This window comes from Zingiber officinale, chromosome 5B (genome assembly GCF_018446385.1).
Source record: "Zingiber officinale cultivar Zhangliang chromosome 5B, Zo_v1.1, whole genome shotgun sequence".
Lineage (NCBI taxonomy): Eukaryota > Viridiplantae > Streptophyta > Magnoliopsida > Zingiberales > Zingiberaceae > Zingiber > Zingiber officinale.
Window position 1 is genome coordinate 88,597,566 of NC_055995.1, and position 15,241 is coordinate 88,612,806.

Here is a 15,241-nt window from a genome sequence, read left to right on the forward strand (position 1 = left end):
GCAGCATGAAGCCCTAATAACAAGAGGTTAGGCAAGAGAAGACCAATGGACAAGTTGGCAAGAGGAAAATCCAAGTAGATCAAGGAAGACCGAATACTTGGTGAGAAAGTCCAAGTTGATCATGACTGGACACTTTATGATCAAAAGTCCAACAAAAAATTGACAAGAAAAAGTCCAAATGGATCAACGAGGGCTAGACATTTGATCAAGAAGTCCTGGCAGGTCAAGGTTGATCAGATGCTAGGCAATGAAAAGTCTCAATATGTCACGAATGTGGATGTTGGGCAACAGAAGTCTTGGTAGGTTGAAATTAACCGGATATTAGGTAAGACGTGATTTCAATCTTGAAAAGGCTAAAATTAGGGTTAACAATCGATTAACAAACCCTAAACCCAAAAGTTTGGCTTTTGCTACTGTAATTGATTGAGCAGAGTGATTAGCAAGCGATTGGGAGAAGGTTTTCATAAAAATCAAGAAGATCTGGAATCGATTGGAATAATCGATTAGGCTATTTTTCTTTGCAAATAGAAAGGTTTTGAATTGATTGAGGCAATTGATTAAAGCTTCACCAATCGAAAGGGCTGGTCGATTTGGGCCTTTTTCGCGAGAGAACAAAAAGTGTGGAAATCAATTAGGCAACTTTTTCTCTCATGAATAGAGGCTTAATAATCTATTGACTTAATCGATTAGAAGCTGGTAATCGATTAGTATAACGCACTAATCGATTAGGCATGCAAAAAAGAGTCATTATCAGATTTTAAATGATTGATATAATGTGACAATCAATTGGAAGTAAGATCAGCGTAAGTCTACCCTAGAAAAGGGGGTTTCACAAATGTTTGAACCAAGAAAGCTAATGTCAGTTCTTGGGGTTTTTGGAGAATAGTGTTACTACATTTTAGACCAACAAGAGGCGTTTCCAAGCTACAAGAGATCAAGCAAGCAAACTTTGATTGTAAAGTCATTTTCAATTGTATTTGTCTTTGCTTTCTTGTTGTATTCTTATGATCAAACTTGTAAAAGACTTCTCTATCTCCAGAAGGTTTCCAAGGAGGAAGTTCTTAATAGATGTTGTGAGCGAGGAGTGGACCCTTGCATTAGTTATCTTAAGGAGATGGATATCAAGTAAAATCATAGTGTAGTGCATATAGCGTCCAAGTTGATTGAAGTTTCTACTCGCATTCAACGACAAGCACAAAACAATGACAAGAAGCGATTGAAGTTATTCACCCCCTTCTAGTACGCATGGATCCTAACAATTTAGTAAGGCTTCATCCTCTTACTCTCTCATCTCCTCGTATTGGCTTTTGATTCAAGTTAGAAATTCAACTAAATGACAATTGAGACTATTTTGATTCTTCCTATTTGGTATTTTTGTGCCTTTGAATAATTGTCGCACTTCCTTATTACTAACTTTTGATTGTACACAAGTAGCATGGGTTTTAACAATGCTGAAATCACCTCTAAGAACTATGGTTATTCTGGAGATTATAGAACAAGATAAGCCACAATCCTGATTATTCCACCAAATGCCAACACTACTGGATATTATAACATGGGAGTGAGCTAAGGAAGTCTTAGCAAAAATAAGATCACTTGCCACTGCCAGTGGTATTCACCTATTTTCATATCAGAAACTTAATTTACCACGTATATTGGAATGATTAAGAATAATTTGAGCAGAACTAATGATATAGTCATGCCTAAAGTTAAGGATGAGAATTATTTAATGAACCCCAATAGTTAAGACTTACCAGACCCAATCATGATTACGAGACAAGTTTGATAGAATCTCCTAGCTAGGCACACTTCAGATTTACCTTTCTATAGTTAGGTCCTCCATCAAACACAAATGGAAAAAAAAAGAAGCAAAATTGAATGTGCACAAGAAGGTCAAACTTTGATGTTCAAATTAGAGCAAGGTCCGAAGAAGAGAAAGAAAAACTATGATATTTTTTGGCGCTATTTTGAGGAGGAACTGATACTTGTAGGACTAGATTTGAATATAATATATAAAAATAATTTGCTCTTGTAAGGAGACATTGAGCTTTCATCTTTGGTTGGTGTAGATTTTGCAGGTCATGTCCCAACCTCGGATTTTTTTTATGACACTTAATTGAATCGATAAGAAATTATATCTTTGATCCATTTTTTCCTCACTAACACGACTCCTTAATTAAAAAAAATCCATTCAGGAAAAACAAGAGCTTCCACAAAATTCTAAATAACTAAACTATTTCTTAACCCAAATATATAATTTACTGTCGTACAGGTAAATATAGGAAAATTGATATCATCATAGTAATTTCCATAAAAAATTATACTTCACATGGCCCATATGGTTAGTCTCGTAGTCATAGAGGTAAATCAAAAAATTGGCCTTTGCCTTTTATAAATCTACCACGTAGTACCTAGCTCTCAGTCATATGAAGAAAGGTAAATAAAAAAATCGAGCATGCTACTATGTGAGGATATTTTTCATTGACTTGAAATTGATCTTTACCTTCTATAAATTTACCATATAATAATCATCTTAACTATGTCCTATGACGATGTCATCGTAAATGAACAGGAAGAGCTTTAATAACATAAGGAAACGATCGACGTAGTAAAATTACGGGATATTGATGCCATCATAATCCATAAAAACAGGAACAACTATAATAAAATAGGAGAACAATCGGCGTGGCAAAACGCAAGGAAATTGATGAGATCATAGTCCACATTAACCGAAAGTGCTATCTATGATAACATAAAGGAAACGATCGGCGTGGCAAAAAGCAGCGAATTTGATCACATAAATTTTATAATAAATGTGAAGAAAGGTACACATTATCGTTCAAACCTTATTAGATTACTTTTATTTATTTGTTGTGGAAGTTATTTATTAAATCGTCAAAAGATCCCTTTTCCATTTTTCGTGAAAAGGACGCATGATTCATGATTATATTCTATTAAAATTTTCCTTCTAAGCCTACTGCTTCCTCACACTCCTAAAAAACCATAAATAAATTTCCTACCCAACCACTATGATCTATATGTGCATGATAAATTAAATTAGTGTTCTCTCGAATGAGTCTAGTGACTAGTGCATGAGGTGTTACTATCATAAGGTCTGAGGTTCGAATCTCGACAAAGCCGAGATAAATGTCTCTCTTATGTGCTAGTCATTATTCCAAAGGCTAGTAGTCGCCCGTGATTTACCTCCTCCGTGTTGGTCCTGAGATGGGTTGGCGGAGGCGCTGGGGGCGAGCGTATTCGCCTTTTTGCCACCATGATAAACTAAATTAGTGCCACCTCCATACGGTAGTTAAGATATAAGGTATTGGATCAAAATTCGGCACTTCAGAGCATGCCTTTTTCTATACCTTAGCCACCTGCACTAATAGCTACTAGTCATCCATGATTTACCTCCTCTGTATTGACATAGGAAAGGATTGACGGGGGTGTTGGGGGCTAACGAATCACCTTTTGCCACATGATAAACTAAATTGGAGTTCCCTCGGGGCGGTGTGGTGGTTGAGGATAGAGTATTGCCACATGAGATCTTAGTGTCGAAATTCGACGCGTCCGAGCATGTCTTCCCCCATGCCTTGGCCACCTACACTAATGGCTAGTAACCACCCGTGATTTACCTCTTCCGTGTTGATGTAGAGACGAGTTGCCAAGGGTGCTAGGGGTGAGTGAATTTCCTTTTGCTACATGATAAACTAAATTGGGATCCCCTCGGGGCAGTGCGATGGTTGAGGAATGGGGTGTTATCACATGAGGTCTTGGAGTCGAAACTTGACGCGTCCAAGCATGTCCTCTCACATGCCTTGGCCGCTTGTACTAATAGCTAGTAACCACACATGATTTACCTCCTCCATGTTGGCCTAGGCACGGGTTGGCGGGGGCATTGGGGACGAACAAATCGCCTTTTGCCATATGATAAACTAAATTAGGTCCCCTCGGGGCGGTGCGATAGTTGAGGCATGAGGTATTTCCATATGAGATCTTGGGGTCGAAACTTGGAGCGTCCGAACATGTCTTCCTCCATGTCTTGTCCATTTGCACTAATGGCTAGTAGTCACTCGTGATTTACCTCCTCCATGTTGGCCTAACGACAGGTTGGCAGGGGCGTAGGGACGAGTAGATTACCTTTTTGCCACATGTTAAACTAAATTGGACCCCCGGGACAGGGTTGAGTTGGCTAGTGCGGACAGAATTGCTATCATAGGACGAGGGTTCGAATCTCGGTAAAGTCGAGAAAAAAAAAATCCTCCCGCACTGATCAACTACAACATCTCGATTTACCTCCTCACTTATGGTCATGGGGCCAAGGTCGTCGGATTGGCAAATTCCATCTTTTTGCTAGCATATTAAACTAAACTTGAATCCCCTCGGGATGGACAGTTGGCTAGCTCATGGTGATATTATCACCATGACTCCATGAGGTTTGGGGGTCAAATCCCAACTAGTAATCGGTGTCTGCCCTCCCTCATACGTTATTCAATTGCACAGGCTAGAAGCCACCTGTGATTTACCTCTTTCGTATTGGCTTGATGACGGGTTGGCAAAGGTGCTGGGATGAGCGAATCATCTTTTACCACCATGTTAAACTAAATCTGAGTCCCCTCGGGCTAACTAGTACATAATGGTATTATCATCATGAGGTCTAAAAGTTGAATTCAAGCTAGTAGCCAGGTGTCTATCCTCCCCCATCGTTATTCAACTGCCCAAAGCTAGTAGTCATCCGTGATTTACCTCTTCCATGTTGGCTTGGGAACAGACTAGCGGAGACGTTGGAGGTGAGTGAATCGCTTTTTGTCACCGTGTTTAATCAAATTTAGCCCATAGGACATAACTAATTTTGTTATCACATGACAAATTTGCAAAATTAAGGGTTAAATCCCGGTACGACTAAGGAATTACCCTCCCATGTGATGACTAATTTTGATTTTTTTGATTTACTATCTCCCAAAGGTGTGGGACAATCGTGGAAGCTGCTAGGATGATGAATTTCAATGTTACCCCAAATTTAGACGGATAAATGTCCTCCCACATTCTAACCATTTGACGATTGACTATAAATTAATCCCATAATTTGTTTTCCTTCACAAAATCTAAGGACAAGAGAGACACTTGGGCAAGCATAATCACGTTTATCTACAAAAGTGTTAAACCAAATTTGATTTAACACTTTGCTTCACTGTTAAACCAAATTCATTCATAAGGTTGTTTTGTCAAAACTAAATATTATTTTTAATAAAATTGTAAAAAGTGACGTATTATTTCATAAATAAATTTTAAAAACTATTATGTTATAAAAATCTAAATCATATAATATAAATAAATAAATTTTAACATTTTTCAAAATAATATAAAAATATACCTTTAAAAAAAAACAAAAGATCAAAGCGATAAAGTTTAAAAGCAAATATAAATTTAAAAATATAATAATTTTGGTCTTATACAATATACCTTTATATAACTATTTTTAATTAAAAGTTAAATGAAAATTTTGAATATAATTAAATAAATTCACTCTATAAAATGACGAAGGAATCAAACAATATAATTTTTAAAAAAATATTACAAAATTAATTTGGGTAATATTTTTCAAATTTGTATTATAACAAATTTTCAGGATAATGTTGTATTATAACAAATTTATATTATTTTTTAAATTAAAAAACTTTATTTTTTTTAAATTTATATAGTAACTTTTAAAACCGTTATATAAATTGCTAAGCCATGAGCTTCTTAACTTAATGATAAGTTTTTAAAAAGCATGATTTAATGAAGTGCACCGTTTTGATTTTTGTTCATAAAAAGTACGTCTACGTAATTCTTTAATTGTTAGCCGGACGAGCAACAACAATTATGCAAAGGTCCTATCTTATCCTACTCCTTGCCTTTCTCCTCACTCATCATCGCCTTTTAGCCAGCCAGGTGTTAGTGCTAGTGCAAAACTGCAAATTATGTGTAGGTTAGGGATACGTGTCCCTCCACGCGTCCTTTGATACTTTTCAGTTGGGGTCAACGAAGACGAGATAAGATGATGCATGGGGTCGAAAGAATATTGCATTGTAATATCAAGCTCTAAATAGAGTTTGTTATCATCATCAGCAAAAATCACATGATTTGCTGATGGCAAAAACTAATGCAAACAGCAGAAAGATAGACATCCAACCATAAAGGTTGACACATGAGCATTGCCCAAACTGGCATGTGCGTCGACGACTAGGTTGATAAATTCTTAATGTTTCAGTGAATTATATGTAATTAAATCTGAAGCATAGATGACATACGCAGACCTATTGTCAAGCTTACCAGCCCATGGACATCCATAAAGGTGTAGGAGCCATCAAGCCCATAGAATTGGGGTATAGCAAAGAATTGTTTCCTATTCTGATCCTCACATTCTCCCAAAAAACGAAGAATTGGATATTTTGTTATCTTTACACCAAATCTTAAACTCTTGTTTGAGAACCAAGTTTACTTAATAAGATGCAGAATTTATATCTGCGTCATTTGCAAGGAGTTATAAAGCATTGTAAGATACTCATTGCGATAACTGAAAGAAAATATAACTTAGGCATAGTTAGTGGATACTTACTTAAATGGAAATTGAAAGAATGCTCGATGAACAAGTTGTAAAGATGTTTATCGATGTCAGTCCTTTTCGACTACTAACGATTTAGATCGGTTTCTGCACATGATAAGATAATGGATTATCTGCAACAAATATTACTCTTACTTTATTTTAACTAAAACAAATTCAACCATTCGCTCACAGAAATGTTGCAGGAAGCAGAATGCACACGACAGCAGACAACAAAACAAATATGAAATGAATGGAAAAATGGATTATTTTTCTTGCTTTATACACGTCTAAGATATTCCACATATACATTTTCAATATCTTTCATCAATGCTTGGAAAAACATGGGCAAGGTGCAGTAAACCATCAATTATTAGTGATACAGTAAAAAATCAAGATCGAAGACAATTTTACTCTCCTGGAAGAGGTTATTTGAAGGCATGTAGATCATTGGAGGACATAAATACAACGGCGTCAGTTATCAATGACTGGATTTAGCCCAATCTACATCAATCAGCTCATATTTGCTTGTTGGCGTTCTCAAATTCTCATAATCACTTGAGAGATATTTAGTACTAACTAGGTCCAGAGATGCTAAAACATTCAAGCGTCGAAGTTCCTAGATACTACATAATATAGGGTATAATACTGAATCTACCAGGCGTCTTGTTATTGAGTGCTAATGAGGCCCATTAAAGAAAAATGAAAAGGTTCCAAATTAAAGAGGAAATAGTGATGCAAGGACAAAGACAGAAGATGATTCCGTTTAGATGGCTGGAGTTTCCTATGGTTCATTTACGAATTAAAATTGATTAGTCGTTAGATAATAGGATCGAATTTCATTACATAAGCACAATAACCAAATTCAAGCGGAGGAGTTACCAAGCTTAGTTAACAGTGGCAAAATGCAAATCTACTCAATTGAGACCTACCGTGCTCGATACTGTTCTTATATATGGTGCTAAACCTGAAATTCCTCATCAACTTGGCTTCCTTGTTTCTATACTAATCTATGGCAATAACTAAAGTAGAACAAGAACAAAATAAATCAGATTAACATCGTGCAAACAAACAAACAAACACGAGATAGCATTTTGCGTATAGAAGTGTAAGTAAACAAACAAACAAGCACGAGATAGCATTTTGCTAATGGAAGTGTAAGACTATAAACAAACAAACAAATAGGAGATAACATTTTGCAACGAGAGAGAATAAACTAAGTCAGTCAAATGGAGTTAACAAACCCTAATCTCCATCACCAGCGGCCAACCGTCGTGATTCCAAATATCACAAAACATAAATCAACCCTGCGATTAAAAGTAGATTGTATCAACGAGAAACATTCAGTGAAGAAGAATCAAGAGCGAGCGATCCAGAAGAAAAACTCAGACAAAATCATTGAAAAAGAAAAAGAAAAAAGAAAAAAAAAATACGACGGAAGAAAAAACAGATTCCTGAGCTTACCACAAAAACTCAACGATCGTATAGCTTCCCCGATCAACATCCCAGCGAATGAAGCCAAATAGTATAAACGAGAAACACTTGATGATAAGGAAGAAAGAGTGGTCGATCGAGCAGAACAACTCGAACAAATTCATTAAAAGAAATAAATCCGACGGAAGAAAAAAAAAACAGATATCCTGATATTACCACAAAAACTCAACGATCTCATCGCTTCGCCGATCAACATCCCAGAGAACGAACAAAAAAGTATCAACTAGAAAGACTCGATGATGAGGGAAGGAATAAAGATTGATCGAGAAGTACAAGTCGAGCAAAATCATTGACAAAAAATCCGACGGAAGAAAAATAGAGGCCCTAGCTTACCCCAAAAACTCACTGTCGCATAACTTTGCTGATCAACTTTTCAGAAAATAAAACTAGATCATATCGAACGAGAAACATAGATCGGATCGAAAAACAGAGCGACATTGGGCGAAGGAAGCGACTACTTACCCTATCTCGCCGCTGCTGGTCGAACATGGCAGAAAAAAGAATGGAATAAAACAAAAAAGAGGAGCAACCGACTCTAACCAACCGTCATGCTTTCTAATATATAATATATAGGCCTCCGCCTTGAATGAGGATTTTATACAGATGCTATAGATATGTCTATCCTTACAATTCGAGCGTGCAACTTTCGATTTGTTCTAGTATCAGATCTACTCCGTCCATATTGCACGGCGATGCATGGGGAAACGACTTGAGAATGGAATGGACGTCTGTGATCAGTGATCACCCCAACCGGGACTCTTTCAAAGGAAGGGATGGCCATTGGAAACCTCTAGAAGCAGACCATCCAACCGTCCATCTTAGGCTCAACGATCAGTGTTCGCTCCCAGGACACCAATCAGACGCCTCAACTTCTAGAGTCTTCTTCTCGACCCACCAACACCGCCTTAAATTCTGAACGTGCCTCAGTCCATCATAGGGTTTCTTTAGATCGCGGCTTCCTCACGGGATCAGGTCATTTGTGAGGCAGAATCAGGGATCGATTTCGTGGTGATTCTTTTGATATCGTTCTCGGCGAGATCAGCTAAGGTTTTGGCGCCAAGATGTTCGGGAGGGCGCCGAAGAAGAGTGATAACACCAAGTACTATGAGATCCTAGGGGTGCCGCAGACTGCATCGCCGGAGGACCTCAAAAAGGCGTACCGGAAGGCCGCCATAAAAAACCATCCTGATAAGGGTGGCGACCCAGAGAAGGTAAGAATTTGATTGTTCTCCAGTTCAATATGTGGGATCGGTGGTCTAATTTCTGATTTATATTAGATAGTTACCACCATTAGAATTTTTGTTCGTTATTCATAGGATTACATAGATCTATCACCAGTGTTAGATGTATTACTATGCTAGCCTCATGCAGTTATTCTCCCCACGTTCATTTGTTGATTAGTTGACGTGTAATTTGGAACCCTTTCTGGCTGTTTTGTTTGAATTTCTGTCTCCAAGGACATTATTTTTAACAATGGCTAGTAGATAGGGGGAACAGGCAAAAAAATTTGCCTTTTTTTTTAACATAAATTCTTCCACCGCTACGTTTGTTCTCCTTCCTGATCGAGGAAATGTGGCACCCATTTTCCACAGATATCTAATATAATCTTCTCTTGACCATGCCTATCTGGAACAATCAATGTTCATCATCGAGCTTGTGACTACATTCTCTGGACGTAATATGTTTCTTATTTTTTTGGAATTTCACAAAATGAGCTTATTTTGGTTGTTATTTGACAGGCTTCTGAGATGTTAGGTCAGTAATAGTTTGCACCATAAAATTTGAGATGCTGATCATCTATTTAATTATCTGCTTTACAGTTTAAAGAGTTGGCCCAGGCTTATGAGGTTCTTAGTGACCCTGAGAAGCGTGAAATCTATGATCAGTATGGGGAAGACGCTCTCAAGGAGGGAATGGGAGGGGGTGGCGGTGGCCACAGCCCATTCGACATCTTTGAGTCATTCTTTGGAGGGAGCCCTTTTGGAGGTATTTTAGCCGATCACAAAATTCCATGATTATAAAGCAATGTTGTCCTAAACAATTGGTTACGTCTCCCATGTAGGAGGTGGAAGCAGCCGAGGAGGACGAAGGCAGAGGAGAGGAGAAGATGTTATCCATCCCCTTAAGGTGTCCTTGGAAGAGCTGTACAATGGAACATCCAAAAAACTCTCTCTTTCTCGGAATGCCATCTGCCAAAAGTGCAATGGGTGAGATATCTAGTAATCTCCATTGCCTCCAACGCATTTGGAACAACAAGATGCCTAATAAATTTTGATTCTTCTGCAGGAAGGGTTCAAAGTCTGGTGCTTCGATGAAGTGCTCGGGCTGTCAAGGTTCAGGCATGAAGGTTTCAATTCGGCAGTTAGGGCCTGGCATGATCCAGCAAATGCAGCACCCTTGCAACGAGTGTAAGGGGACAGGGGAGACGATTAATGAGAAGGATCGCTGTTCCAAATGTAAAGGTGAGAAGGTTGTGCAGGAGAAGAAGGTACTGGAGGTTGTGGTTGAGAAGGGAATGCAGAATGGCCAGAAGATTACCTTCCCAGGCGAGGCTGATGAAGCAGTATGTTCTACTCGATCATTCCCTCCCTACCTTTGCATGAACACAATTCTTATGACTGCATTATGTGACCTTCAATCTTTGAGTTTTGCAGCCTGATACTGTGACCGGAGATATTGTGTTTGTCCTTCAAGAGAAGGAACACCCCAAGTTCAAGAGAAAGGGAGATGATCTCTTTTTTGAACACACACTGTCACTTACCGAAGCACTCTGTGGCTTCCATTTTGTCCTGACACACTTGGATAACAGGCAGTTGCTTATCAAGTCACACCCTGGTGAAGTTGTGAAACCTGGTAAGAATCGAAATGCCTTTTTGATGTATCAAAACGGAATTGGAATTTTGCTGAACTCGGTTCTAATGGTGAAAAATTATGGCCTGATCCAGACCAATTTAAGGCAATAAACGACGAAGGAATGCCCATGTACCAGAGGCCCTTCATGAAGGGGAAGCTCTACATCCACTTCACTGTGGAATTCCCTGATTCACTGACACCCGATCAATGTAAAGCGCTCGAGGCAGTGCTCCCGCCGAAGCCTGTATCGAAGATGACTGACATGGAACTTGATGAGTGCGAGGAAACAACGTTACATGATGTTAATATTGATGAAGAAATGAGAAGGAAGCAAACTCAGGAAGCTTACGATGAAGATGAGGACGCCCATGGAGGTGCCCAGAGAGTGCAGTGTGCGCAACAATAAGTTCTCTACTGCAGCTTGCTAGTAGATCTAATCTTGTGTTTTCTGTTTGCTATTTACTCAGTCGTGCAGGAGCTCCAGACTGTTTTAGATAAACTTGCTCTTGATGTCTTAGATAAATTTCCATTACATTACATTATTTGACCTACCTATTTAACAAATAATGTTTTATTTAAAATAATCAAGGAAAAACAGCACCGAACTTGAAAATAATCGGGTGGTGTGGTGGAGAAGATCCCATGATCTTTGGAACCTAAATTCTAGTATTGTTGTAGCCATTGAGATTTCTAAATATGCAAAAGACGTGAAGTTTGGATGAACTTGTAGGTTTTGCTCTGAGAGACTAGCATCACTATCATTGTGCAAATTGTCTCTCGTAAGTTTCTCAATATTCCCTTCAAAATTTAAAATATTTTTCTATTCACTCTTTAACCACGAATACTATCAAATTATTACTAATAAATTGATCTCATGTGTTTATTTTATGGATCATCAAATTATTTAACCATGTAGATAAAATAATAAAAATTTTATGGGCATTTAATGATTTAAAATTTAAAAGTTATGTTTTTGGAAAATAGATAAACCATTGAAGGTGAAATAAAATATTGATTTACAAAATAAAATAATCATAAAAGGTAAATTAGTGTAATAATCTTCTAAAATTTTAAAAAATTAACCTTAAACATCAACTAAAAGATCCAAAATACTAACTTGTAAAAATTAGAAAATATTAAAAATAATATAAATATTAAAAAATTTAAAAATCATCAAAACTATACTAAATATCAAAATATCAGAAAATTATTAAAAAATAATAGTACACGGATCCTTTGCATGAATGAATTAAAAAATTCATCTAATAGCGGTTGGTTTTTGAAAATCCTTTAACGATTCCAATGTAACTTTATTTCTAAACTTGAGAAGTTAAAATCAATTTTGCAGACATCAATTCCATCAGCATATTATATTTCAATGCAGTTGATTATTGCTTCATCAGGTTCAATCTCCTGATCGGTCGTGTCAACAACCTGCGTATTTATAGCATCAACACCCATAGTGAATAGCGAGAGGCTTGTCAACCTTGTCGAGGTTTGTCACTGTGGCAAAATCATATCAGTTAAAGGTGCTAGCACAGCTGACAGCTGCAAGTCATCTTCACCCATATCTCCATAGCCATAACCAAGATCATCTTGATTGGCTTTTCCTATCTTCTTCATTTTTGATTCTTCTTAGTTCTTCCTGTTGTATCTCCAGAAGAGATTTAGGTTTGAATCCTGGAGCAGATTTCCATGCCCGTTGAGTTGATGATACCTTCAGATTGAAACACGATGTAGCAACTACATTCACAACTTTTGTTCCATTAGATAAAGGATTCACATTGAATGCCAGAGGGGAACTTTGAGGTTCAGACATTTCAATAGCAAGTGCTAGAGAAACATCAGTCAGCACTACAGATTTAGCTTCATTAGCATTTACACCAACTTCAGTATCCACATTTGATTCCTTGCTAGAAATAAAATTAGGCAATCCATTCCCCGCATCTACACCAATTTTTGTCTTGGATTTCTTTTGCTTCTTAGATTTCTTTTCAGAATTTTTCTTCACTTCTTGTGTTTCTACAACTTTGTTAGGGACCGCTTGATCATTTTGGTCACTGAGATCTAACGAAGAAATATTGATAGCATGTACTGGATCAGTCGTAGGAGGTTCAAACTCTATAGATAATTGACTATCCTTTGAACCAAGGGGTGCAATGTCTTGAATCTGAGAGACTTGTGGTACCTCTTGTTCTTTCTCTGTACCACCCAAACTCTGGGTCACATGTTGGGATTCGAAACCCGATTTCTCTGACTCCGCTCGAGTCTTAGAGAAATTCAAATCATCCACCATCTCCTGTTTTGTTTTGGTATCAGAAAGAGTAGCAACACTATCCATCACAAATGGAGTATCTGATTCGTTTGAAGTAATTCCTTGGTCAAGGATCTGATGTGGAATGGGGATAGACAGAGGTCCAGAAGTTGATGAACTAACATCCAGGGAACTTTGTAAGTTACGTTAGTATCGGGATAATACGATGCTCATCCACTACCTTCATATGCAACTAACATCTGTTGATCACCAATCTGTAATTGTTCATTTCCTTCGACTCTTTCATAAACGGTGCATCCGTGGGGAAATTCTCAGTGTTCGAAACCTACATCATGTTGGTGCCAACTTCATCGGTTTCATCATCATCATAAATTAGATTATTAGTCATCTAGTTCTAGTCTCTCATCTTTCTCAATCAACAAATTATTATCATGCGCTGACCGTTGGATATAACATGAATCCTGAAGGTAAGTTAACCAACGGTTTTGATCGTCCGACCTTAATAATTGGCTTTCAATTTTATGATTTTTCATTAACTAGGACACGTTGGGAACTTGCATCCTATCTTAATGTCTAAAGTCACAGAGATCAATATGTGATCCTGGCCTTGCTTTATATGTCACATGAGTATTGCAAATACTCCCACCATGTGGATGCTTAACCTTTGAGTTTGATGGGATACTTTTTCATAATAAAAAAAGATCTCTAGTTAATCAACGAATTCTTCCATCTATGACGTACCAGAAAATTTCAGAAGATTAATTGGAGATCTTATATCTCCATATTATTCTTTTCGACTATGTGATTCGCGATTGTGATAAGAGTTTATAAAAGTGGAAGCATAATTAAGATAAGAGAACTTATGACCTTTATAATCTTGCATCGCTAGATGCTGAGATAACTTTGCAATTTGTTTCTATAGATCTTCAAATATCTCATCTTGGGTGCTAAGATTATGGCGCAAGATTTCCTCTGTTGAAACTTACCTATCATGACCTAAATCACAACCATGACGATAATCCATGGGATCCAAAGAGCTCTGATACTACTCCCGGGGCTATGATGCATCGGAAGGGCGCCAAGTTGTCACCTAGGCATCCGTGGTTTGATCCCCAGCTACGTCGCATTTGTATGGATTTTTCCTCTAAATGGGGCACGCAACCATGGGATGATGGATTTCTAGGCCGCTAGCTGTGAGTGCTTCCTGATTTACCCTAGCCGCTGATGAAAACTTCCATGGAGCCGAATCAGTTGTCCCAGGTTCGGTGCTACCTAATTTATCATTTTCTCTTTTAAAGAGATCTGACAACAACTGATATATGATAGGATAGCGGTTATCCTACGAGCTATATTGATTACGTTGGTTTTGTTAGGATCGTACGTACTCGGCTAGAGAGGGGGGTGTGAATAGCCGACCCCAAATCTTCCGTTTCTTTCTACAATTAGGGTTAGCGCAGCGGAAATAACTAAATAGAAACGAAACGAAGATGATCAAACCTTAGACGCAGCGATGTAACGAGGTTCGGAGATGATACTCCTACTCCTCGGCGTGTCCGTAAGGTGGACGAAGCCTATCAATCCGTCGGTGGATGAGTCCCCGGAGAACCGGCTAATACAAGCTCCTTGTGGGTGGAGAAACCTCGCCACAACACACTCTTGCAACAGCAAGTAAGGAGAGTACAGAAATACAAGGAAAGACAGCAAGAAATACAACAGTAAGAAAACTCTTGCTTGCCTTCTCTTCGACTGGAAGAAGCAGCAGCTCCAAGCGCCTACAACAGTAGGTGACCCAGCCAAAGAGAAGCTCACGCGAAGCTTCAACGCTTCAAGAACTCAACAGAGCTTAGCAGCAGAAAGAAGAAGAAGGTTCGGAGAAGAGTTAGTTCTTCTGTAGAGTCACTCGAACCCTTATATAACCTGCGAACCTGCAAGCCAAAAAGCCAGAAACACAGGAGCCAAAAATAGCCTAACCGTTGTCTCTCAACGGCTAGGGCCAGACCGATCAGGCATCGCCCTGATCGGTCTGGAGCTAT

The 15,241-nt window shown here is 38.2% G+C and overlaps 1 protein-coding gene and 1 long non-coding RNA gene across 2 annotated transcripts; one reads left to right on the top strand and one right to left on the bottom strand.

The window, feature by feature from the left end:
* Positions 1-6,415: 6,415 nt before the first annotated feature.
* Positions 6,416-8,611, bottom strand: LOC121987598. The gene is made up of 3 exons (XR_006113670.1): positions 8,543-8,611; positions 7,831-7,893; positions 6,416-6,694 (listed from the first exon to the last, which is right to left on the bottom strand). It is a non-coding gene; the product is annotated as an uncharacterized LOC121987598 (long non-coding RNA).
* Positions 8,612-8,994: 383 nt separating this feature from the next.
* On the top strand, positions 8,995-11,549 carry LOC121984873 (dnaJ protein homolog). The gene is made up of 6 exons (XM_042538029.1): positions 8,995-9,291; positions 9,901-10,066; positions 10,143-10,287; positions 10,367-10,643; positions 10,735-10,933; positions 11,026-11,549. The coding sequence occupies exons 1-6, from the start codon at positions 9,142-9,144 to the stop codon at positions 11,337-11,339; spliced, it is 1,251 nt and encodes a 416-aa protein (XP_042393963.1). The 5' UTR covers positions 8,995-9,141; the 3' UTR covers positions 11,340-11,549.
* Positions 11,550-15,241: the final 3,692 nt, after the last annotated feature.